The sequence below is a fragment of the Zalophus californianus genome, chromosome 13 (assembly GCF_009762305.2).
Source record: "Zalophus californianus isolate mZalCal1 chromosome 13, mZalCal1.pri.v2, whole genome shotgun sequence".
Taxonomy (NCBI): domain Eukaryota; kingdom Metazoa; phylum Chordata; class Mammalia; order Carnivora; family Otariidae; genus Zalophus; species Zalophus californianus.
Window position 1 is genome coordinate 37,256,924 of NC_045607.1, and position 22,890 is coordinate 37,279,813.

Here is a 22,890-nt window from a genome sequence, read left to right on the forward strand (position 1 = left end):
TGACGCTGCCAGCTTTAAATAAACCTCCTTTCCTCCAAGATCTCTGAGTGCCTCTTGGTTCTTCCGTTGGGTGATCCAGTCCAGGTTCTGTAACATTTGGTTCCCTGAATGGGAATGCCAACCACGCTGGGCCATTGTTGCCACCGGTTTGGGGGCAACAGCGGGGCGGTGACAGACGAGGGATTATAAGGGAGAAGGCGCACCTTGCCTAATTTTTCAGCAGTCTCCAGCCCCGGTCACCTCGGACCGGCCCCGCTCCACTGTTCCCGCCAGACTCGAGGAGACTTGGCAGGTGAGGACCTGGTCCCGATGTCGGATTATGGTAAGGCCTGGGGCCCTAGGACACAGACAGGCCCACCTGTCGGGGTGGAAGGGGAGCCTGATCACCTCCCAGAGACCTCTTAGAGGTCTCACAGGTAGGGATTCCCAGGGAGGGAATGTAATAACTTCTGGAGTGAATGTATGAGTGAATGTGCAGTCCGACCTGGCTTGCTCAAGCGGACTGATTCTGTGACTCCATTGGCGGGCACCCTTAAGGTCCCCAGAAGCCTATGGAGTCTGAGTGGGCCCATCTGTGATTCCGTGGTGAACGGCATACAGTCTAGGGTGGCATCAGAATAGATTTCAATCATAAGTCACAACGCTGAGACCACTATGGCTAAGCCTCACATAGGCTCCTTCAGACAAGGCCAGACAGGCATCTGATTGGTCTCCTCACCACAGGAGGCACTCCACCCCCCTTGTCTGTCTCTGTGTCACCGCACATGGGAACATTACCATGGGGTCAGGGCAGAGTAAACCTATGGTTCTAGAGACCATGATCGAAAATTTCAAGAAGGGGTTTTCAGGAGACTAGAGTCAGGATAAACCTGGCAAGTTGAGAACCCTATGTGAATTGGAATGGCCCACTTTTAATGCCGGGTGAACTTCAGAAGGGACATTGGATGTCCCAACGATTTGTCGAGTATGGCAAGTTGTAACAGGAGAACCAGGACACCCTGACCAGTTTCTGTACATTGACTCCTGGCTAGGAATTGCCCAGATCTTTCCCCGCTGGGTGCGATTCACTTGCAATAGGCAGGGACAGGCCAGGGTCTTAATCGCTTTATCCAAGCGACCTAAAGAAGATCGGCAAAAGCCCCAGTTTCCACAAATTCTAGCTGGCGATCCCAAGGACGAACTGATCCTGCCCCCACCGTACACACCCCCAAAACCGTCTACACCTGGCCCTTCAGCTCCAGACACTCCGCCACCATTGGTCTCACTGGTGCCTCCAGGCCCAGAGGATCCACTTTCTCCAGGACCAGCAACCAGGCTGCGCCCCAGGCCGGGCACAAGTGCCCTCCAAATGCTGGTATGAGAGACACAGGAACCCGAGAGGTGGGATGAAGACAGGACCGTCCAACCCGGCCATTCCATGATCTGTTATCAGCCCTTCTCCACCACCGACCTCCTCAATTGGAAACATAACACCCCATCCTACTCTGAGAAACCACAGGCTATGGTAGACCTCATGGAATCCCTCTTCCAGACTCATCGGCCAACCTGGGAACACTGCCAACAGTTACTCCGTACCATGTTTAACACAGAGGAAAGGAGGAGAATAATGAAAGGTGCACAGCAGTACCTAGAAGAGCACGCACTCGTGGGAGTCATCAACCCTGCTGCCTGGGCTAATACGGCCGCACCTGAAGAGCACCCAGCATGGGACTTCACCACAACAGAGGGACAGGCCCACATCCACCAGTACCAGGAGGCCCTCCTCCAGGGAATCTGGGCAGGAGCTAAGAAACCCATAAACATGACTAAGGTATCCTTGGTCACTCAACAACCAGGGGAATCCCCCGGGGACTACTACAAAAGTCTATGTGAAGCCTACAGGATATACATTCCATTTGACCCTGAGGCACAGGAAAGCCAACACATGGTAAACACCTCCTTTGTGGCTCAGGCCGCCCCAGGCATCAGGAAAAAAAACTTCAGAATCTAGAGGGTTTCGCCAGGATGAACATCACCCAGCTAATAGGGATTGCCAATAAGGTCTACATGAACAGGAAGGTTGCAGCTGAACGGGAAGCTGACAAAAAGATAAAAAAGAAAGTCAGCCTCCTCACTGCTGCCCTGAAAGAAAAGGAAGACACAAAGGTGGGGAGCCCCCGACCACCAAAAAGGGGGAGACCCAGAGCCCCCTTGGCAAGGGATCAATGTGCCTACTGTAAGGAGAAAGGGCATTGGAAAAACAAATGTCCCAACCAGGGAAAGGCTCAGAAGCCCAGCCGCTACAAGGAAGAACCCCAAGAGGAGGACCTCATAGACTTGTGGGAATAGACTCAGAGGGGGACAAGGCTCTTTCCTCCTTGGCCCCCATGAGCCCACGGTCAGAATGAAAGTGGGGAGCCAACCAGTGACTTTTATGGTTGATACTGGGGCCGAGCACTCTGTTGTCACCTCCCCAGGGGCCCCTTTCAGCAAAAGGACTGCGACCATCCTTGAGGCCACAGGGACGCGGGCGATACAACAGCCCTTTTGCCAGGCTCACCAGTGTGAACTTGAGGGCCACAAGGTCTGACATGAATTCCTTTATCTACCTGATTGCCCCATCCCCCTCCTGGGCCGAGACACACTCTCCAAGCTTGAGGCTCCAATAACCTTTGAGCCCACCGGACACACCAGCCTCTGATTAAATCCAAGGCAAGAGGAGTTGGGGTCTCTGATACTAGCATCACCACACCGAGGGAAGAATGAAGGCTAGTCTGCACCCAGGCCCAACCGAACAGCCCGCCAGAGTTCAGGCTTGCCTTCCCTTCAGTATGGGCTGAAGACAACCCACCTGGACTAGCCTGGAATTGGGCCCCTATCATTTTTGAACTGATCCCAGAAGCCCAATCTCAGAGGCAAAGGCAATACCCCCTTCCACAAGAAGCTAAGATTGGCATCCAAGAACATCTGGCCAAACTCAAAGAAGCAGGTATTCTAGTCGAGTGTCAGTTGGCCTGGAATACTCCATTCCTGTCAGTCAAGAAGCCTGGAGGGGGATGCCAACCAGTTCAAGACCTGTGGGACATCAAAAAGGTGACCATCTCTCTACACTCAGTGGTCCCGAATCCATACACCCTCCTCAGCCAAATCCCAGGGTCAGCCAGGTGGTTCACTTGCCTAGATTTAAAAGATGTCTTCTTCTGCCTCAGCTTAACTCCCCAGAGCCAGCCTCTATTTGCCTTTGAATGGTCTGAACCTGATACAGGGCGCCAGATGCAACTGACTTGGACGCTTCCCGCAGGGGTTTAAAAACTCACCAACCCTCTTTGGGGAAGCGCTGGCCATGAGCCTTGCCAGCTTCCCAAGAGAGGCCACACGATGCACCCTCTTCCAGTATGTGGATGACTTCCTCCTCGCCAGTGACACACAAGAAGACTACACAAAAGGCACAAAGGCCCTCCTACAGCTCCTGTCAGACTCGGGATACCAAGGCTCATAAAAAAAGGCACAAATCTGCCAACAACAGGTCTGATACCTCAGTTTCCTCCTCACCCAAGGAAAAAGAGAACTAGGGCCAGAGAGAAAAAAGGTCATCATCTCCTTGCCACAGCCCCAGATAAAAAGGGGCCACGAGAATTCCTGGGGGCTGCAGGATTCTGCCCCATCTGGATCCCTGGGTTCTCAGCAATAGCGAGACTCCTCTATGATCTCTTAGGGGGACAAAATCGAGAACCCCCTGCCTGGGCTGAGGAAGCAGAAGCCTCATTCACAGAGATAAAGACTGCCCTGGAGCAGGCTCCAGCCCTGGGCCTACCAGATATAGAGAAACCCTTCAATCTCTTTGTATATGAAAAAGAAAAGATAGCACTCGGGTACTCACCCAGACTGTTGGGCCCTGGCAACAGCCAGTTGCATATCTGTCAAAGAAGCTGGACTCTGTGGCAGCAGGATGGCCACCATGCCTCAGGGCACTGGCAGCCACAGTCCTACTTATCATGGAGGCAGAAAAACTTACCCTGGGGCAAGAACTTGATGCCAAGGTCCCTCATGCAGTTGTGTCCCTCGTGAACACACAGGGACACCGCTTCCTTTCTAACTCTTGGCTAGCACAATACCAAGGGCTCCTCTGTGAAAACCCAAGGATCACCCTCAAAACAGTAAGGACATTAAACCAGGCAACCTTTCTCCCCACGGAAGAGGGGGAACCAGACCATGACTGCTCCGAAGTAACTGATGAGGTCTATGAGAGCTGTCCAGATCTACAGGATCAAGCCATAAAGAATCCAGAGCTCACGCTGTTCAGCAATGGCAGCAGTTACCTACAAGAGGGTGCCCAGAAAGTGGGTTATGCAGTGACCAAAACCACTAAAGTCCTAGAGGCTGAGGCATTACCAGCTGCATGGTCAGCACAACGGTCTAAACTATATGCCTTAGTCCAAGACCTCACCCTCAGTGAAGGCAAGTGAGTCAACATCTACACTGACTCTCGGTATGCCTCTGCTACTGTACATATACATAGAGCCATCTATAAGGAAAAGGGCCTCCTTACCACTGCAGAAAAAGCTATCAAAAACAAGGAGGAGATACTAAAACTCCTCAAAGCCATCTGGATTCCAAAGGAAGTAGAAATCCTGCACTGTAAGGGAAACCAGAGAGGAGACAATCCCATAGTGTGGGGAAATCGTCTGGCAGATGAGGCAGCCAAGACCGCAGCCAGTGAGGACATGGACAGAGCCCCTTCCCTCACCATGGCCCTGACACCCCCAGAAAAGTCCCTCCGCCCAGTTACACTAAAAAGTCAGCTGCCAGCACTATGTCGAGCAACGAGTGAACAGTGCATAACGTGTGCTAAAAATAATGCTCGGTCAGCACCATGGCCCCCATCAGGTGTCCAGAGGATGGGAGCAACCCCCTCTGAAGATCTAGAGGTAGACTTCACAGATGTGCAGCCAAGCAGGGGGTTCAGATATCTCCTAGTAATAGTATGCCCATACCCTGGGTGGGTCAAAGCCTTCCCGACCAGGACGGAGCAAAGCCGGGAAGTAGCTAAAGGCCTACCCCAGTTCGGCCTGCCATTAACAATCCATAGTGACAATGGACCCACATTTGTGGCAGACATTGTACAAGTCTTGACCAAATCTCTCAACATCACCTGGAGACTCCACACCGTTTATCGGCCCCAAAGCTCAGGGAAAGTAGAGGGGATGAATCGCACCCTCAAGAGAACCTTAACAAAGTTTTGTCAGGAAATTAACCTCCCATGGCTGGGTCTGCTACCCCTACCTCTCCCGTGTGCTCACTGCACACCTGGGACACTAGGTTTCTCCCCTTTTGAATTAGTATATGGTCGGCCTCCCCCGTGCTTGGGAACTTGCATCAGGTTGGAGATAAAGGGATAAAGGAGCAGCTTCAGGCCCTGGGGGCCACCCTAAATAAATTACAAAAGTACACCACTGAGAGGGCTCCAATCTCCTTAGGGTCTCAGGTATACTCCTTCCAGACAGGGGACTCAGTCTGGGTCAAAGATTGAAAGAAAGACCCTCTCAAACTGCAGTGGACAGGGCCCCACACTGTTGTTCTAACCACCCCTGCTGCCCTCAAGGTCTCAGGTGTCACCCTGTGGATCCACCACTCAAGAGTGAAAAAAGCTCATCATTTGGACGAGGAACCACGCCAGTGGAGAGTCCAGCCAGACCTCACAAACCCGCTCTGGCTTCACCTTCGACGAGACCCTACCAACTGATGGACACCTGCTTACCGTGGTCCCTGGCTCTCATCGGCATGATTTCCCTCATCTTAGAGTCGGACTCTACACTGTTGCCTTTCCTGACTGAAATTGCCCCCAGAGGCTTACTATTGCTATTACTAATCGGGTGACCCTAGGGTATATTACTGCACTTACTTGTCCATAGGTTTTATCTGCTGATGGGTTAACCACGATGGCTCCCTCTAACTAAGGTCATAGATCCCACTTTTATTGGCCCTCTGCTGTCTACTCCTGAGTGCATGTCACTATGGTTTTCCTGGCCCCAGTCAGTCCCGGTCTTCTGCTGCCTGGTGTGCTGTTCCTCCACACTGCCTCTAGCTTGCCCAGCCCGGCAAGGGGGGACAGACTCTCATATCACCATTACTGGCAAATGGACTTTCCAGCTTATCCCCCTCAATCCCGCACCAGCATCCCCACTGACTTCTTTCACCTGGGATGCACACACACCAAAGGTTAACCTCCACTTTGATGGATGCCAACTACTTGATACTTCCTGGGAACCTCATAGACGGTGTTCCTACCATGGCCCTCACTCAGGTTACCAGCAGGTAGATATCTACATCTGTGGGGGCCCTATGCCTCAAGAATCAAACACCTGCCCTCAGTTATGCTCGCAAGCCTGGGGATGTGAGTCATGGGTGGCAACTTAGCCGGGAATGGAATAATGGTCCAACAGGTGGTGGAGCCTCAAACAGCAGAATGACATCCAGATTTCCTTGTCACGCAATGCCACCACAACCTCTTGCCCTAACAATCACTGTATACCACTCACTCTCTCAGTCCTAGAACCCAATGCCACATCATGGGCCACAGGAATCGCTCTCCTATTGGGCCATTATCACTCTATAGGGATCGACCCCATGGCCAAGTTTATGATTAAGCCCATGTTCGCCCCAAGCCTTGCAGTCAACCCCCAGAGTCAGACAGAAAATAACTTGCCCTGGTGTATCACTGGGTCCCCCATCCACACACAGCAAGCATCTATGATGCAACTGTTAGGTGTGATTAATGCCTCCCACCAAGCGCTTAACCACTCAAATCCACCCCTAGCGTCTGACTGCTGGATCTGTATGAAGCCCGGTTCATAGGTATCATCCTCAACCAATACACCATGTCACCTCCCACCTCAGTACCAGGGACCTCAGATTATCCCTTTCTGGCTCCAGTACCACTGTATGGAAACTCCTCCTCTCCCATCTCGGGCCACAGTCAGGTCTGTGCACCTAACAACACTTCCCTGGCTTGTGATCAAGGTGTATAGGTCTGCATCACCCCGCACAATCAATCATGCACGCTTGTCAAGTCTCTTACCTGATCTTTCAGTCCTCCCTGGGAGCGACATCCCACTTATATGGAGACCTCCTAGCCACCCCCGACGCTCCCCCGCAGCCATCCCTCTTCTCGTGAGCCTGCTGGCCGCATTAGGTGCTGCCCTCAGCGCCACTGGCGTCGGGATGTCTCAGGTTCAGTACCACAGGCTAACTCAGCAATTCACGGCAGATTTTTCCGCCCTCACTCAGTCAGCCCTGGTCCTGCAGTGCCAACTGGATTCACTGTTCTCAGTGGTCCTCCAAAACAGGCGCGGGCTCGACTTATGGCCGTGCAAGGGGGACTCTGCCTCTTCTTACAGGAGGAATGTTGTTTCTTTGCTAATGAGTTGGGGGTGGTCCAAGACACTCTGACCCAATTACAGGAACGAGTAAATCATCAGTGGGAAGCACTCCAGTGGACGACTTGTTGGGATTCCCTCTCACAATGGTTCCCTTGGTTTGCCCCCTCATCGGCCCCCTCCTAATGCTCCTCTTCACAGTAGCATTTGGTCCTTATATTCTTTTTTTTTTTTTAAAGATTTTATTTATTTATTCATGAGAGATGGGGGGAGAGAGAGAGAGAGAGAGAGAGAGAGAGAGAAGCAGAGGGAGAAGCAGGCTCCCAAGGAGCAAGGAGCCCGATGTGGGACTCGATCCCAGGACCCCGGGATCATGACCTGAGCCGAAGGCAGACACTTAACCATCTGAGCCACCCAGGCGCCCTGGTCCTTATATTCTTAATGCCCTTACTAGGTTTATCACTGCTCGAATTGCTAAGATCAGTTGCTCCTTACTCACTATCGCCCCTTAGAGAATAAAAATTATGCCCTCTAAACTAGGTGTTTAAATGGCCATCAAAGGGGGGAATGATAAGGGAAATCTGCGTTCTAAGGTGGCCGACCAAGCCAGCAAGGGAATCCCAGTCTCCGGCCCCAGGGCTGTTCAAGGTTTTCCCTCCTGCCGCGCACGCGAAAGTGTCACATATACGGAAGTAAAAGTGTATAAATTACCCCCTTAGTTTGTGCTCAGGGCTCAGACCTTTGGAGATCACTTCCCTCTGAGCCCACTGGCATTAGATAAACCTATCCTCCAAGATCTCCGAGTGCCACTTGGTTTTTCGTCAGGCGATCAGTCCAGGTTCCATAACAGATAAAGCTTCTATCAGGTATCATTTTTCCTTTAGCCTGCAGAACTTCATTTAGTACTTCTTGTAGTGAAGGTCTGTTAAAGACAAATTCTCTCAACTTTAGTTTATCTGAAGATGTATTTATTTCACCTTTCTTTATTTGAGGGATATTTTTGCTGGATATAGAATTCTGTCTTGACAGTAATTTTCTTTCAGTGCTTCTCTCATTATCTTCTGACCTCCATTGTTTACCATGAGAAGTCAACCATAATCATATCATTATTACCCTGTATGCAATGTGTCATTTTGTTCTGGCTATTTTCAAGATTTTATTTTTATCTTTGCCTTTCGGTATTTTGACTATGAGGGACCTAAGGGTGGTTTTCTTTGTATTTATCCTGCTTGGAACTCACTGAACTTCTGATTTTCCATCAAATCTAGAAAAATTTGGCCACTATTTCTTCAAATATTTCCCCCTCCTCTATTTCCTTCTGGGATTCCAATAACATATATGACATACATATATGACATGTTCCCAGAGGCTCATTAAGGCTCATGTTTTTTAATCTTATTTCTGTTTGATCTTCAGATTAGATCATTTCCTCACATTCAGCTGTTAGGCTCATCCAATTATTTTTCTGTTCTGATATTTATTTTTCTATTGTTTCCATTTTTCTGCTTAGATTCCCCATCTATTAAGTCAGTATTTTCTGTAAGTCCATAAATATATTTATAAAAGCTGCTTTAAAGTCATCATCTGCTACTTCTAACATCTGGGTTATCTCACTGGTATCAGCACACTCTCCTTTGGGATCTACCTCCCTGAGTCACGGTCAAGAAATTGTCCCTGGCCAGAGATCAAGGATAAACTCGTGACTCATGTTGGGTGCTTTCCTTCCCCCTGGAATCACTGTCCTGAGGGAATGTGGTATATGTCGTGTCCAGAATTTTATCTGTTTACAGTGGGAGGGCAAGTCCAGTATGGATTTTTCCATCATGGCCAGAATATAAGTCCCCTACACCAAAGTCTTTAAAAGTTATATATAGTGTGCTGCATTTTAAAATTCATTGCAGGGGTGCCTGGGTGGCTCAGTCAGTTAAGCATCTGCCTGCCTTTGGCTCAGGTCATGATCCCAGGGTCCTGGGATGGAGCCCCACATTGGGCTCCTTACTCAGCAGGGAGCCTGCTTCTCCTTCTCCCTCTGCTTGCCGCTCGGCCTACTTGTGATCTCTCTCTCTCTCTCTGTCAAATAAATAAATAAAATCTTAAAAAAATAAAAAATAAAAATAAAATCCATTGCAGAGGGGCGCCTCGGTGGCTCAGTCGGTTAAGCATCTGCCTTTGGATCAGGTCATGATCCTAGGGTCTGGGATTGAGCTCCACATTGGGCTCTCTGTTCAGCGGGGAGCCTGCTTCTCCCTCTCCCTCTGCCTGCCGCTCCCCATGCTTGTGCTCTCTTTCTGTCAAATAAATACATAAAATATTAAAAATAAAATTCATTACAGAAACAGGCTGTTTAAAACACTCAAACACACACACACACACACACACACACACACACACACACACACACACACACACACACACACACACCAACAACCTAAAGTAAAAGCTTTTGTAAAGGACAGAGCCTTTTTTTTTTTTTTTTTTTAAAGATTTTATTTATTTATTTGAGAGAGGGAGAGAATGAGAGATAGAAAGCACAAGAGGGAAGAGCGTGGGAGGGAGAAGCAGACTCCCCGCCGAGCAGGGAGCCCGATGCGGGACTCGATCCCGGGACTCCAGGATCATGACCTGAGCCGAAGGCAGTCGCTTAACCAACTGAGCCACCCAGGCGCCCAAGGACAGAGCCTTTTGTAATGTAAATATCCACCCCGAATGGAGGCCCTGGGTTGGAAGAAATCTGAGGCCTTCCCTGCACAATGTATGAGAAAGAGATTTTTCAGCAACAATGTAGAAGTTACTTTGGAGTAAAGCAGGTTATACCTTATACTCCTTGTAAGAGAAATTGCCTGGCTCACAGTTTTGGCTGCTTAGAAAGCCATGGGATCTTGTCCTTCCCTGGTACAGTCTAACGTGAACAGATAAGCTAGGGTCAGTCAGATTCTTTCTCCAAGAGTTTTGAACTGGGACTCCTAAGAGAACTGGTGATTGGATGGAGATAGTATGGAGATGTTTGTGTGTTAGAATCCAAAGTGGCATAATGAGCTGGAAACACACTAAAGTTATGAGGGAGCAGAAACCATTAAAAAGTTGGCTGATTAGGAAATGAAAACAGGGAATGAAACATAGCTGCTAAGAGAAGAAGAGAGTCCATGAGAGATATAGAGAAAGTAATGAGTACTTACATCTGTTTCAGAACCAATAGTTTTCCAATTCTGATTCTAGGCTACTTATGTATTTATAAAATACCCATGCACAAACCCCCACATACACCCTTTCCCCCTTCACCCACCCTCCCTTTACTTGAGGTAATTTGAGTGAGCCTCTGTTCTTTGCAATTTAAAGAGCTTGACTAAAATCTGTGTGCCTTCGAGTTTGCCAGGCCCATAAAGACTACAAGTAGGAAAGCCTTGGGCATTCCAGGCAGAGGAACAAAATCATTAACAAAGACACAGAGACTTGGAACCGTGTGTTTGTCTAGGGATAAGTAGATTTTTCTTTTTGTTTTGAGAGAGAGACAGAGAGAGAGTGCGGGGGGCGGGGCACGGGGGGGGGGCATGTGTGCGCGCGCGTACACACACACACACACACACCAGTGCTGGGGGGTGCGGAGGAGGGGCAGAGGGAAAGGAAGAGAGAGAATCTTAAGCAGGCTCCATACCCAGCACCAGGCCTACCACAGCGGGCTGGATCTCACAACCCTGAGATCCTGACCTGAGCTGAAATCAAGATTCGGAAGCTTAACAGATTAAGCCCCCCAGGCACCCTGGGATCAGTAATTTTTTTTTAATCCATTTATATCCCAATTTGTCCCAAAGTAAGATTTGAGGCTAAATATACGACACATGGGAAAAATAAGTAAATAAGGAAATGGATGTGAGGTAAAAATAAAAGTAGGGAAAAAAGCTTAACATCAGGAGTAGGGTCCCTACATAATTAACAGAATTAAGCTGCTTTGACTAAGACAAAGGCACAAGCAGCTTCTGCTGCAGGCCCAGAAAGAAAAGTTAGCATTCAGAGTATTGTAGTACATATCTTTCCATCATGCATTTATTTACTCATCAACTGATTCATTCAGTCATTATTCATTCATCCAGTATTTATTAAGCATCTACTATGTACCAGATCCTAGGATGACAGCTAAAGAAGAACCAAGGTTGAGTTGGTCCCACCTCCAAGAGTTCTCAAATCTAGGAAGTGAGAGAGATAGAGGACATAAACCCATCACACAAACCAGAATCCACTGACTCCATGAGAAGGACAAAGTGTTTTGAGATACAAAACAGTGAAAAAGTTGATCAACAGCTGTGTGCTTTGCTTGCTTCTTCCATACAACTCTGTCTCAGGGATCGGGAAGACTGAATGCTCCATACGAATCCCTAACTGGCAGAAAACAATTTCATGTCACTTGCTCACAGCTGGAGACAGAGAATCAAAATTACTCTTCAGCATCAGCCTGTAGGCTGCAAAGCCCAGGGATAAGCACAAGAGCCCTCTGCCATTGTTATTCGAGTACCTGGCATGTTCTGAGTACTAACAATGTGCTAGGCTCCACAGTAAACAGGGGAGGAGACCAAGTTCTGGCTGCAAATGCTCACAGCTGTTTTGTAATCTGATAATTGTGCACGACAAACCTCAGACTGTAACTCTGAAAATAGCATGACTATAATCATAACAAAATGAAAATGCCATTGGCAAAATTTGTTTTCTAGTTATCACTTCCAGAAGGAATTCCATAACACTATTAGGGGAAGAGAAGAAAAAATTCTCTCAACTTCCTGCCACTAAACCTCTAAATTATCATCATCTACATCCATCCCTTCCTCCTTTCTTTTGTCCTGTTACAGTGTTCTGTCTCCTGTCTACAAGTGATCCACTCTCACCTCCTCAGAGACTTGGCTCTAGTCAATATTTTACGTCTCCTGATCTCCAACTTCTTCTCTATGCTGGGGTCCCACCCCTCAGCATTTAACATATTCAAGTCTTACTTTTATCCCTAAAAAAAAAAAAAAATCCTTGTCTACGTAGTCTTTATTGTCTTCTTAGCTCAGTTCAGTCTGGCTTTTACCTTGAAAATTGTTCTTTCCAAGGTCCCCAGTGACTTCCTAATTATTATATCTAATGGCTATGTCTAGTTCTTATCTTCATTGACCCCTTAGCAACATGTGACACAACTGATCACATACTCTATAAACACTGTAAACTCACTATACACACTCTTCTCTAGGACATTATTCTCTGTTGTCTTCTATGTATGTTCCTGTATGTCTTCTATTCTGTGTTGTGTCTGACTTCTCTGGTCATTTCTTCTTATCCTACATTTTGAACTCTTCTTCCTTTGTCCAAACCGTAAATCGTAGTGCTCCTCCTAGAAGTCTTCCCTCATTCCCCCAGAATCAGTGTTAGGATATTCTACTACATGCTTTCATAATACCCTATGCTACTTCCCAATCACACTCTATCATTCACTCAACAATCATTTATTGAGAGCTTCTGGTGTGATGGCCATATGTTGGGAACTTGAGAACAGATGTGAGCAAAAACATCCACAGGTCTTACGCTCAAGGAGCTCACAGTCTAATGGGAGAGACATAGAATAATCAAATAATTACACAAACAAGTGAATAAGTACATACTAGAATGCAGGCTAAAGAAGGAAGGATCAAGATATATTACCACATAATAGAGGAAACGACCCTATCTTCATTAACAGGGCAGCAGCATTGGGGCATGTTGGGATTGATGATTGGGCTGAAATCTTAGGAATACTTGTGTGAGGGAGGGTTTGAAGAGTGTTCCAGAAAGAAGTAACATAGAGGGGCACCTGGGTGGCTCAGTTGTTAAGCGTCTGCCTTCGGCTCAGGTCCTGATCCCAGGGTCCTGGGATCGAGCCCCACATCGGGCTCCCTGCTCAGTGGGGAGCCTGCTTCTCCCTCTCCCACTCCCCCTGCTTGTGTTCCCTCTCTTGCTGTGTTTCTCTCTGTTAAATAAATAAATAAAATCTTAAAAAAAGAAGAAGAAGAAGTCACATAGAACTAAAGTACAGCAATAATAAGGAAAGAGTGATAAAAGTTAAGGCTTAGAGCTCCAAGTGGGCCTTAGCCCAGATAGGCCCCTGAAGGGTTATCTAAAAAATTTGTCCCTATCCTAAGAGCAATGGGCAGTCACTGAAAGGTTCTGAGTGGGAATGACATAATCAAACTGACAGTTTGAGAAAATCACTTGATGCAGTTGTGGAGATTGGATTAGAAGGAGCATGAGTGGATGAGGGGGATACCAGTTACAAGGCTTTTGCAGCACTCTGGGTGAGAGATGGATAGGCTGGGCTAAGAAGGTGGAAGTGAAAATGAAAAAAGGGGTTTGATTTGAGAGATATTTAGGAGCTAAAGGGGTAAAGGATCATATCTAGGGCTTGAAGAAGATAAGAGGTGTAAGGATGACACTGAGAAGAAGGGTCATAAGAGCATGGATATCTTATTTTGAAACATACGGATACATTTTACCTGCCCTTCGATTCTGCTCACCTCCTCTTGTCCTTTCTTCTATGGATCCCAGGCCCTGTCATCAGACCAAAAATCTCTGAATCACCTAAGACTTGTTTTTGGCCTTGCGTGCATTCTTGCCGATTCTCCCCTACCCTAGTCACCCCTCATCAAGATCATCAGTTCTAAAAGTATTGTCTGTGAGGGGCCTCTGGAGAGACCATAAAATGATCCAAAAATGCAAGGCTTTTCCTTTGGCTCTCACAGGCAAATGATGCAAAATTCCAGACTGATTTTTTTTATGGTAATAACTGAGTTATAAAGAAGTACTAAAATTTGTTAGTCATAAACTAAAATTAGCTTTTAGCTGGAGTTCACAGAAGACTCTAATTCAGTTCTCTACTAAGAAGTCTGGCTGCCAGGCAATGTTTGGCAACGTTGCAAAATTCCTCCTGCACATATATACACATGCAGCCAGTTGGAATTCTCAAAATTTTCAGGAAGGACACTTCATTATTGGGGCATTACCAGTGATGTTTTGAGCTGGTCATGGTTTATGGTGCCTGACATTCATGCATTTTCATTACAAATTATGATTCATGGAGCTCTATAACGACCAATTTAATATGGCATGGGTTATTTGATTAACCCTATGGAGTAGAGGGATACACCTCTCTGACCTTATTTCCTGTCACTTTCCGCCTTCCCTTCCTTGCTGATCCAGAATATGTATAGCAACCTTCCATCTTAGGAACTTTATTGTTGCTATGCCCTCTGTCTGGAGGCTAATTCATTCATTTCCTTCAGGTCTTTCTCAAATGCCACCTTTGTGAGACCTTCAGTGATGACTATATTTAAATCATAATCTTCTGGTTCCCTGAACTTCCTACTCCACTTCCCTGCTTTATTTTAATCCTTGACACCTATCACCATCTGATCAACCATATATTTTACTTATTTATTTATTTTTTTCAATGTTTTATTTATTTATTCATGAGAGTCAGAGAGAGAGGCAGAGGCAGAGGGAGAAGCAGGCTCCCCGCCTAGCAGGGAGCCCAATGCGGGACTCGATCCCAGGACCCTGGGATCATGACCTGAGCCGAAGGCAGACGCTTAACCATCTGAGCCACCCAGGCGCCCCTACTTATTTATTTATTGATAGTTTACCTCCAACTAAAAGATAAGCTCCATGAGAACAGAGATTTGGGGTTGTTTTGTTTGTTGTTATATCACCAATACCTAGACCAGTACTTGGCATATAGTATGTGACGAATGAATAATTATGGAATGAGAATGACTATATCATCAGAATTGTTGACCTCTTAAATCTCTAATGCTCAGCTCTTAAACCATGGGTACATGTGATTCAAATTTGAATCATTCACAGCCCCACTGCCAAAGCAGATATAAACATGAACCCAGAAAAACATGCTTCTACGGTGACATTTTCTTGTTATTACTCCCGGCTAGTCTCTTCTTCCCAGGCTTACCCATTCCTATCCTTCAAACACACTCAGATCAAAACTCCTAAAGAACAGCTCCAGGCATTCAGAACTCATATTCAATTCATTTTCAGAATTTAATATATTCCAGACATTGTGCCAGGTTCAGGGGACTCAACAATGAATGAGATAGACATGATCCTTGCTATCACTGAGTTTATAGTCTCAGGGGGCTATCACCCTATCCTGCCTCCAGAAAGGGGACTTAATCCCTTATAGAATATGACAGCCAAGCTGAGACTTGATTGTATGGCCAGAAATGAAGAGATTTGAGGCAGAGTGGCATGGAACAGGTGGCAGCAGATAGAAATGATTATACCAAGCAGGTAGAGAAAACAGCAGTTTCAAAGGCCTAGAGGAGAAGAGTGTGTGGATGTCATTTTCCAGGAAGTGAGGGCAGTTCAGTGTTCTGGGATTGTGGAATGTTCACAGAACAATAGTGGAATTTGAAGTAGGGTTGATAGCAAGGCTAGATAGACCATGCTAGGCCTTGCAGGCCATACAAAACAAGTCTGACTTTTGGGACTTTATCCTGAGAGCAAGAGGGAGCCATTGAAAGGTCTGATCAGTGGAGTGACATGAACAATGGAGTTACACTCTTCTCTGTCCCCTAATAAGCTCCATCCTGACCTTTCCTTTCCACTGCAGGCATCCAAGTCATTGATACCACCTCCCTGAAGCTTTTCTACTGCTCCAACCTGCATGTCTCTCTTCCTGCCAGCCCCAGGAATCCCATTCTCTTTTATCTTTGTATGCCTGTGTTCTGTGCCCCCACTGAACTGAGTTCCCAGAGGAAAGGCACAACTTCTCAAACCTCTCTAGACTGTCCCATGCCCAGATCACCATTGACCCAGATTGCCATTCACTGAGACAAGAGACTGAAAAATACAACCTAGCACAACCCATCCTTTTCTCACACCCCACACACCAATATTTGCACAATATTAAAACAACCCTTCCCTCCAGGGGTCAGGGCTGATATGTGAGTTGAAGGTGAGTTGACCCAGGTTTTTCTGCTTCCTGTCTGCTGTCACCTCTCTCTGCTCTCAGGGAAACTAGCCTCTAATGTCTCCCCTAATGGGCTGGAGAAACTGACCCCAAGTTTGTTCAAACTATAAGTGCTAGAAAAGACAAATATCTGCAGTGACAGAAAGCAGTGGTTATCTGGGGGTGGGGGGTTGGGGAGAACTGACTGGGATGAGGCACAAGGAAACTTTGGGGATAGTGGAAGTGTCCTCTATCTCAATTGTGGTGGTAGTTCACAACTATATAAATTTTTCAAAACTTTTCAACATGTATGTTAAAATGTTCATTTCATTGTATGTGAATAAGACATCAGTAATGCTGAATTTAAAACAAATTTCATGTAAAGTCAGTAGGCCCAAGCACAATACATGCATGACCTTCAACACAGAGCTCAACCCCAACATAAAACTAGGCCATGGCCATATAGGAATATCAGCCTCCTCATGGTTGCAGAGATCTAAGAAAGATGAATCCACCTGCTATGGAAGGCCCGGTGAAAGAAGCAAAGTAGCAAAGGCTAATATGGAGAAGGCCAGACCAAAATATGTAAAGTCACAAACATCATGGACACAGGTTTGCTCTCCAAACCTCAAAATACCTAGATCTGAGTGAGGAAAATTTAGAATAAATAAATAGAAGTCCTGCTTCACAGAGCCAGAAACTGCATATTAGTCCCAAGGTGATAACTCAAAAAGGGTTTGGAAAAAATGAATTCTTAAAGGACTGAGTGGCAACCACGGAGGGATCCTTGAAAAGCTGGGCCTTACCTCACCTTCCAGAGTGATGCTGGGGAGAAAAGTAGAACTCTGTACTTGGTGGGTGAAGGGGCTAACTCCTGGGTTTCCTGTGAGAAGGAATGACATCTAGCCAGGTGGCAACAAGGACCCAAAGTTCACATGGCTGAATGAGTCATAGGAGTGGCCCAGGGGCTCACAGCAGAGAGACATACGAGGCTCCAGAAATAGTCAAGGGGCCAGTGCTTGGTGTGTGCAAGTGTGTGAGTAGGAGGTCAGGCAAGAATGGGAAAAAGGTCTCTCTCCTCTTCCTCTTTACCTGAACTCTCTCTCTTGACAAGTAGCCCAGCACAGAAAATCTAAGCCAAACTCCTGTATATAATCTGTTCTGTGTCTGCTGTACAATTCTCTTTCACTCCTTCTGTGGGCTCTCAAAGGCCTGTGTCCCCACCTAGCCCAGCGCTGGGCATACAGCAAAGGGCTGGAAAGAGAATTTCTTCAGGACGAGCATGTGACGGCAATGAGGGATGCATTAGTGGGAGTTAGGGTGGGGGGTAAGGAGGATAAGTGGGTCAGGAGGGTCTGTGGTAGGAGTGGAGAGAGGGAATGGAAAGGTGAGGGGACGACAAGTGGAAAGGGGACGGACGACAAGTGGAAATAGTGGGGCAGGGGCAGTGTGGGAGAGGAAGCTAGGATTAGAGGGGCAAAGGACAGGGTTAGAGGTCAGTGGGAACACAGGCCAGGGGTCACAGGGAAAGAGAAGGTTAAGGGTCAACTGGGAAAGGATAATGAAGGATCAGTCGAAGTATGATCAGTGATCATTGGTGGCGAAGGTCAGAAGGGAGAGAGCTGTGTTTACCTGCCTACGAGGCGGCTGTTTCTGGGGCATCTTGGAAGAAGCAGGAAACACCTCAACACTTGGAACACCTACAAAATGCTCTCTTGCCTGAGGACAAGGAGTTTGTCCCCTCGATCACGCACAAGAAATCTGGATTCTTTTTCACTTCAGTTCCCAGTCGCAGGGGTTCTTTGGGGACAGCCGTCGTTGTGGGTCCCCGCGCCCTTGCAGCATTGAATCTGCTCCTCCCTGACGCGGTTGCCCAGCAACCGACCGTTAGCCAAGGCGCAGGCGCCTCTGACGCCCCCTCCCGGCTCGAGGGAGAGGCGGGGCTGGGCGCGCGGGGAACCTCCGGCTCCACTAAGACCCGCCCCCTCAGGAATAATACGACCCGCGGCAGCGCGCAGTAGAACTCCGGCATGTGGGAGGGGCTGGGGCACCCAGGCTCCGCCTCCTCATGAATAATGCAGATTCAGGCGGTGTCCCGGACCCGGAAGTGGAGTTGCCGAGTCACCGCAGTGGCTGAGCTGCTGACAGGAGGCGGCGGCGGAGGAGGAGGCGAGGCAAGACCTGCGGCTTTGCCCGGCCACAGCGGCGGTAGCACTAAGGCAAGCCTACGGAGCCACGCCGGGCTCAGCCAGCCAGCGAACCTCCCGCCCCGAGCCCACCCCTCCATCTGCCCGGACGTTTGCCCGCCCGACTCGTCCCGGGCGGCCTAGTCTGCACCACCCACCCGACTCCTGGGGCCGCCGCCCCGCGCGGTCCCGTCGGCGTCCCTGGCCGCGCCCGGCCCCCGGCCCGCTCGCCCGCCGGCACCATGATGGAGGAGATCGACCGGTTCCAGGTGCCCACCGCGCACTCGGAGATGCAGCCGCTGGTGAGGGGGCGGGCGGCGGGCAGGCCAGGACCGGGAGGGGGCGCTGCCCGAGGGGGAGGGAGGGAATCAGGCCTTGGTAACTGCGGAGGGGGCGCCTTGGAATGGGTCAAAGGGAGCCTTGAAATCACATCGCCGCGGGAGGGAGGCCTTGCAGGACAAGAAAACCGTGGGGAAATACGCGGGGTGACAGCGAAGAGGCCTGTAAAGGCTCGGGGCACCGTCAGCAGAGACAGGCCAAGGGAGCTACGGGGAGGGCCGTCGGATGAAACGTTTGGGGCACAATGGTGTACACTGCTAGTGGAGGCCCTTAGCTGGGAAAGGAAAGGAACTGTCATGGGGCACCGCCGCTGGCAGGCCCAGAGGGCTGGGATGAGAGGTGAGGAGCCGCTTAGCCCTAGAGGCCTGTGATGCCTCCTGTGGGCCAGGTGCAATTAGGCTAAAAGGGACTGGGAATAGGCTGGCAGAGGAGGAGGGGTCCAGCCCTCCAGTTCTCTGGGTAAGGATGGGAACGCGGGGCCGGGACCAAGGTCCGGTGGGGGTAGGGGGTCGGTGCAAGACCCCTGAATTCCGTTCTTCTCCTGAGGAGAGCGCAGGCAGTCTTAGGCAGGGGGGTGCTAGAGCCGGAGTCACGGAGGAGAGAGAGCAGCGGGGAGGTGGAGAAACGGGCGCGGATGAGAGCTCTGGAACCGACGGGAGAGGGGGCGGGGTCGCGCTGGAGTCGCCAGTGCCCACCCTTTCGGAAGAGCCCCCAGCATCCTCGGCCTCTGTGCATTGAGTCTTTGCTGGGCGCCCATCCTGTTGCCTGTCCGCGGTCCCGGAGTCTGGGAGGAATGATGTCATCGTTGCCGGCGCGGAGGGCATGGAAGGGGGAGGGCGAGGCGGGCGGCCGAGGCCATCCTTAGGGGAGACCATGCCCGATGGCCACCGCTCAGGGGGGTTACCTGACTGGCTTGTACCCCCGGCGGTGGGCAGCGGGGTGAGAGGCGCCGCTGAGGCCTAGCCAGCTGATATAAGGCGAGGGGGAAGGGAGGGAGTGCCCTGCTCTGTTCACTTTTCCATCTCCCTTCCTCCTTGGAGCCCGAAGGGGAGCTGGAAGGAGAGAAGGCAGGCCAGGAACCTGAAGGTGTGGATGCACTATTCTCTAAGCTCTGCTGGAGCTGAGCAGAGCTCTCCAAAGCTTGAAGATCTGGGGCTCCCTAAGGCTCCTCCTTCTGTGTTAGATAGAGAGGTGAAGAATAGGTTCCACTCTTGGGCCTTTGGGTCCCTGGTTAAAGATGTGCTTTGTAGCTTCCTGAGCAAGTAACCTACCCATTACAGCAGACCAGACAGACCCTGGCAGGGACCGATGACCCACCCTAAGCCACACCTTTTGGGGGATGGTAGAGAGAATCATTAGGAGCCACCTATCAGGAGATAAATGGCCTTTCCCCCTTTTTATGACTACTTAGTTCTAGAAGCCCAAACAGAGAAGCTTTACAGACGTATACAATATGAAACTGGGGAGAGAGATGCTGATGGACTTTTTCCTAGGCTGATGCCCTCATTGGAATATTTGGCGGCCAGAAAATCCTGATGAGAAGTCTGTCCCATGAACTGGAAGAACTTTAACATTCCTTTCTGGATTATCTTTCCAGCCTGGTTTGTCAAACTAGATTGCCCTTCCAGTTCTTAGCATCTAATCAAGAATCAAAAGGGTGGGTGGATGAAGTAGGAGGAGAAGGTCCAAGTGAGTCAGGAGAAGAAAACAATGAGTTAGTTCTTGCCTCCCATCTCAGGTTCCTAAGAAGGTAGGCAATAGTTGTCCAAGGAAAGGGGGGGGGGAGGAATGGGGTCACAAGGCCTTCTTAGTTGTCCTTGGTGCCTTTGTTATTGCCTGAAGTTCTCAATGATAGTTTGAGTGAATAGTGATCCCAGAAAACTCCTGAGGTGCTTCTGGTCTCTGTGACTCTAGAGTAGAAATGCTTATGCAAGAAGGCACTTATCAGAAAAGGCTGCCTTCAGACCTTTTTCTCGAAGGCTAAAGGAGCCCTTCTCTGCAAGAGGATACTTTGTTGAGGTTGATGAGAGCCTTTTGGAAGCGTCAATACAGTCATCCCTCCATTTGGGGGCATAGGCATTGCCCCAGAGACCTCTGCCTCTTGAAGTCTGTTCCCAGGTTGAAGTCTAGAGGATCCCCGAAACTCCTTAAATGCTTTGTGTATTATTGAGACCAGCAGACCCTTGCATGGAGTTTCCAAAAGAGCCTTTTTTTCAGGGCATAAGGAATCAAAATGGTATACCACAGAGGAGAAGGGCAAAGCGGCTCTTTGGAGGTATTTGGGTAGACCATAAAAACTAGGTAGACCATAAAAACTCAGGCTTGGACTCAACTGTGACCTATTTCATTTTTTTTGCCATTATTTATTGAGACCTCTAGGAAGTCTCTCCTCAGGGCTCAATTTTCTCATTTATGAAATGAAGACAAACTATCTCTTTAAAATTTAAACAATAGCTCCTCACTCTGTCATCCAAGGACTGTCATAGGGAGCTGGTATCACTGTTTTAGCTAATTCATTCACCAGATATTTATGTAGTATCTGCTCTGTTCCAGATATTACATGAGGTATTGGGGACACAGTAGTTAGCAACACAGATACAGTTTGGCAGAAGTTTATTGTTCATGCTCACTCCTTCAGTGTGAGCCCCTCTGAAGGCAGAGTGGGGGCTGTTCCCTTTAGCCCTAATGGAAACAAGGCAATGCTGGTATCAGCATCTGGACCGAGCTATACTGATGGAGGCCTGTCACAGGGACTCCATCATTAAATAACCCTCCCTAGCCCATAGTGGTGGAAAGAATCCAGAAGGCATTCTTTACTTGAAAAGCTCTTCTAGGGAAGAAGATTTTTATTTTTTTCTTATTTACTTGCAAGAGAACCTCAAGCTTGAAAAGGAGGCCTAAGGGAGTGGCAGGAGCTGGGAGAGAAGGCACAGCCGGCAGATCTGGGTGTTTCCAAGGTGCTAATTTAAGCATTAGTTCTCAGCTAGTGGGAGGAAGAGGAAGAGATCCCTGCCCTGTTGTTGCTGCTGCTGTTGCCACAGCTGCATGGAGCCTCCTGTCTGGGATGGGAGTTTGCCAGAAAGGAGTGGCTTCCCTTCTTTTCCCATCACAATTATTTAATTGGCCTGGCTGCATCTCAGTAGCTGAACCAGGCCTGGGCCTATCACTGAGAGCACCCCAGGGGCTCTTCCTGTCTCCTTATGAAAGGAATGAGAATTCCTCTTGGAGACCTCGTCCTGTGCTCCACTCCTGCTGTGTTCATCTCCTAGACAATCCTGAGTGTTTCTAACCACTCAGATTTTCCCAAAGAAACTGCCAGGGATAGGCATACCTTCTACTCAGTTCTGTGTCCAAGCCACACATGCACCTCACTGATCTAGGGAAGCTCCCAGATGTCCCAAGTCTCTCTGTTGAGCAGTTGGATTGAATTTGGGCTGTTGCTTATGTGAGCAGCAGGGATAGGCTCTCTGGCCCTATCTGTCTGTTGGACTGATTGGTGCAGCCTCACAGTCTATGTCTTTTCTTTGGCTGCAATTGGAGAGGAAGAGATTTGTTGCAAAAACAAAAACAAAACAAGAAACAAACAAACAAAAAACCCCAAATGGAGCTTTTAAGGACTTAATTATGTCAGGTAAAAATCTTATTTCCTGTGCTCTCAGAGACCTAAGAGACCAGGAAAAAAAAAAAAAAAAGCATATGGCACCAGATGGGGTCTCTGTACGCCTGAAAGAAATGCTAGTCTGTCCTCCTTGAAACCAATATTATCCGTTAACTCATTTGTTTAATTCACGAGCATATGCTCATTTCCGGGTACTTTAAGGATAGAGACAAGTGAGATTTCTCTAGTAGGTGGCCAGGAAAAGGATGGGCTCAAACAGCTATAGGAAGCTTTTAGATATATGTCAGGAAAGAGTGGAAATCAATCGAGGGTGCTCCTGAGTAAAATAGTGCCCCTTGGGAGAAGATGAGGAATGCTGAAATTTTGACCCTTTGACCACATGATTTTGGAAAGATGTCTCAGACTCCTCCTGCCTCTTGACAGTCAGAG

At 48.5% G+C, this 22,890-nt stretch overlaps 2 protein-coding genes across 7 annotated transcripts in view; one reads left to right on the forward strand and one right to left on the reverse strand.

The window, feature by feature from the left end:
* The window catches only part of DNAI1 (dynein axonemal intermediate chain 1), a 65,543-nt gene extending 47,359 nt beyond the window's left edge, over nt 1–18,184 (reverse strand). For all 3 annotated transcript variants that reach the window (XM_027616343.2, XM_027616342.2, XM_027616341.2), the window contains exon 1: nt 17,950–18,184. In XM_027616343.2, the coding sequence (XP_027472144.2) occupies nt 17,950–17,979 (30 nt within the window). In that variant the 5' untranslated portion in view covers nt 17,980–18,184. The remainder of the gene's footprint in view (nt 1–17,949) is intronic.
* A 240-nt stretch (nt 18,185–18,424) lies between these two features.
* Nucleotides 18,425–22,890, forward strand: part of FAM219A (family with sequence similarity 219 member A) — a 52,684-nt gene continuing 48,218 nt past the window's right edge. For all 4 annotated transcript variants that reach the window (XM_027615160.2, XM_027615161.2, XM_027615162.2 and 1 more), the window contains exon 1: nt 18,425–18,805. In XM_027615160.2, coding sequence (XP_027470961.1) covers nt 18,746–18,805 — 60 coding nt within the window. In that variant the 5' untranslated portion in view covers nt 18,425–18,745. The remainder of the gene's footprint in view (nt 18,806–22,890) is intronic.